General features: G+C 32.2%; 1 protein-coding gene across 1 annotated transcript; it reads right to left on the bottom strand.

Moving 5' to 3' along the window:
- Positions 1-599: 599 nt before the first annotated feature.
- On the bottom strand, positions 600-1,784 carry LOC133702112 (uncharacterized). Its single transcript, XM_062126335.1, has 3 exons — positions 1,643-1,784; positions 1,002-1,064; positions 600-915 (listed from the first exon to the last, which is right to left on the bottom strand). The coding sequence occupies exons 1-3, from the start codon at positions 1,712-1,714 to the stop codon at positions 718-720; spliced, it is 333 nt and encodes a 110-aa protein (XP_061982319.1). The 5' UTR covers positions 1,715-1,784; the 3' UTR covers positions 600-717.
- Positions 1,785-3,392: the final 1,608 nt, after the last annotated feature.

The following is a 3,392-nucleotide window of genomic DNA, read 5'->3' as shown; positions in this document are numbered from 1 at the left end:
CTTCATATGAAATTCTCTTACTAGTTAGGTCAATGAATATTTCATTTGACTAACACTTGTATATTAGTACTAAATATCTCTCATATCTTAATTTATGAGAGTAGTTGCTTTAATTTTTAAAGGAAAAAACATAATTTGCATTAGTCTCAATAACTCTAATTGATGTGCAATCTTAATAGAATATTGACTAGAAACTATTAGAAACAATTCTTTGATTCAATAAGAATCTCATAATTATAGCAACTTTATAATTTTCTTTGCAAAGAATTTTTATTTCATGGGCTTTATCTTTACTTTAAATTCATTAATTAAACGATAGATTCATTAATCAAAAATAAATGAATATTAAAGATAAATGAAGCTTTTATTAATAATAAATATATTTTACGTGAATAAAATTAGTAATACTAATTATTAATTAATTAACTACATGACATATTCACTACCATCTATATTGAGAGACTCTCTATGTTGAGAGACTCACTTCTAAATTATTTTTGTATTATTATTAGAGGTTGAATACTTTACCCTTAAAATAATTCCAAACATAAAAATTTTTTAAAACCTACCTCTAGCTCAATGAAAAAGAATACATTCGCTAAGGAGGTAAATTTCAAATCAGAAGTCTTTAACAGTACAATTGTTCCCAATCACCTTAAAAATAAATGACTAATTATATATTCTGTAAGAAAAATAAATAAAACAAAGACTACACCATCAAAATGGGGCTGAAAGTGGCTCCTTAAGATTCAATTGATCAGGGGATTCTATGTCTTTCGCGATGCATGAGCATTGGCAAGGTCTGTCAATAATCTCAGCAGTCTTCTCCTTGCACTCTACAACTTTGTGATCATGTCGATCTCCATTTCCCTCAATCTGACTCATCTCCTTGATTGAAAGAACCGGTCTCAGCCCCTGCAAAGACAAGCTACAAGCAGCAAATTAAGTTCAATTTTCACGCAAAATGTAGGTTTTTTTAGAGATTGGATGTGGAAAATTACATTTATGAATACATCGGACGCTTCTTCTGGTTCCATCTTTTGAGCTACATCCGCAGCCACTTCCTGGAAGAAACAAAACTTGTCATTTGCTAATTAATGTGCTATATATATATATATATATATATATATATATATATATATATATATATATATATATTATGGAAAAACAAAACGAAGCAGAACTTGTTCGAGATAAGAAGAGAATGTATCCCAAATTTGATTAGCTTTTAAATCACAAGTGATAATAAATAATGCCGCTCTATTGTTATAATAACACTCCATTACCTAGTGATTTGCTACTATCAATCATTTCTCTCGAACTACTCATTGAAATGAAAATTATGATTAAGCTATTTTCCCCCAATTTTTTTTTTTTGAATAAGAATTTTCCTCCATTTTTAAAGAGACTTTTTGATAAATCATACAATTTGATTAAAGCTCCAAAGAGAAATCTGTTGCAGAGGAGATTGAAAAGAAGATCAGTCAAATTATACAATGCTCACTCAGCATCCTAGATAAAAAGCCAAGACAAGATCAACTAACACATTTTAAGCAGAGACTTGAGCTGCTATATAAATTAGCAATTCTTGTAAGACCTAATTAATTAAAGAGATAGTAAATGAGGAAGAGACGTCACCTACCCTGGCATGGCTGAGTTGTCCTTCACGTAAGGTCCTAGGCTCCATCTCGATAGAGCAACAAATGTTAGCCATAGAAAACCCACAAGCCAAAACCTTCGATGCATAAGAGTTGGGTTGTATCCCATCACCTCCGAGGCTCCAATTCTTATCATTTGCTTTACGCACATACTTGCATCTATATATATATAGATAAGATATTTTGATTATACTCACGGGTTCTTCTAACTTGATTGACCAGAAATTGAGGTTATAATTCAAAGAGCATTATCTTAATCATTCAAATCCCGTGCCATAATTGTAAAGTGCATGTATTCACGGGGTGCTCGCTCTCTGCCATTCCCACATGAGTGGATCAATTTTCTTTTTATGAATACAGCTCTAAAAACTAGATGAATACACCAACAAAGAGAGATTTCTGCTCTACGTGTAAAAGCACTGCCTTGTTAATATTATACGTTGTAATTTCAAGACTAGGTATGGTGATTAAAGAAGTTAAATTATCAAATCTTAGAACTAGCATTAAATATAATTTATTTTCTTGAATGTATCAAATCGATGCATAATGAAGCATACAAGTATTCTAACAGAACCAATATCCATGCTTTTTTTTTTTTTTTGAAGCATTAGAAAGATTAACTTGGTAGGCTTGAAGGAAGGTCTGCTAAGAGCCAATTGTTAATCCCTTTAGTCGTTGTTAATAATTTAGCCCCAAGAAATCATTTTTCACTATAAATATTAATCTCACAACAGGTTAAGAGAGGATTCCTACTTCTACAATTCAGTGCTCTCTTTATCTCAAAGCACTCTCTCACTCTCACACCAAACAACATTTAAAGCTTTACTTGCTTGGACTTTACCATCCACCTATCTATCACTTGTGTGCCACTCAGCTTGCATTTTGCCTACTCTTTTTCCCATGCCTCTCACTTCTTGTACTTGTTCTATTTGTTTGGTGTATTTTTTTAAAGATTAATATGGGTATCGGGTTAGTTTGCGCGCACCTCGATTAATCTCATGGACCCTGAAGTTAACAATCATGTAAGCTTTCAGTAGCTCTAAGAGAACTTGAACTTGTGATCATTAAAGAGCAGACCCAAAACCTGATCAATTCAGCTATTCCAGGATTTGTTTGGTGTATTGTTGTTTTTACAGGTCACAACAGAGCTCCTGTTATTAACTCATTCTCGAGAACCTCCAACGCAATTATTAAAATACAAAAGTGATTTTAGCTTTTAGTCTTTTGAATAACCAAATATCTCTTTTGCATGTTAATTGGAACTCTGGTTTCTTAGTTCATGATAGAGGCTTGTATATGCCCTCCTAACCGGATTTAAAAATCCAAATCAATTCTTTCCTCAATGTCACCATTAGCTCGACAATTGATAATCTCGAGCTACTAGGGTCTAGGAGTTTATATATATTTGTTGAAATAAATTAACAAATTAATGAAAAAACAACCTCAAAGGGGGGTGAAGAAAAAAGAAATTGTCATAAACCCACTAATATAGAACTTTTGTTGGACATGAAAACGAGCACTAGAATACCAATTTTATAGCTCATAGAAGTGAAAGAAATTTAAAAGTAAGGAAACTTCTAGCTAATAGGAGGATTTTTGTAAAATAGCCACTCAAATTAAACAGTGAGTGGTGCTGGGAGGGGACAATTTACATCTTGTCAACATAATGATAGTGACATAGAAAGATCTCATTCTGGATATCCAGAGGATACTAGATAACATAACCGATCTATG

This window comes from Populus nigra, chromosome 1 (genome assembly GCF_951802175.1).
Source record: "Populus nigra chromosome 1, ddPopNigr1.1, whole genome shotgun sequence".
Classification (NCBI taxonomy): Eukaryota; Viridiplantae; Streptophyta; class Magnoliopsida; order Malpighiales; family Salicaceae; genus Populus; species Populus nigra.
This window is presented reverse-complemented; position numbering and strand designations above follow the sequence as displayed.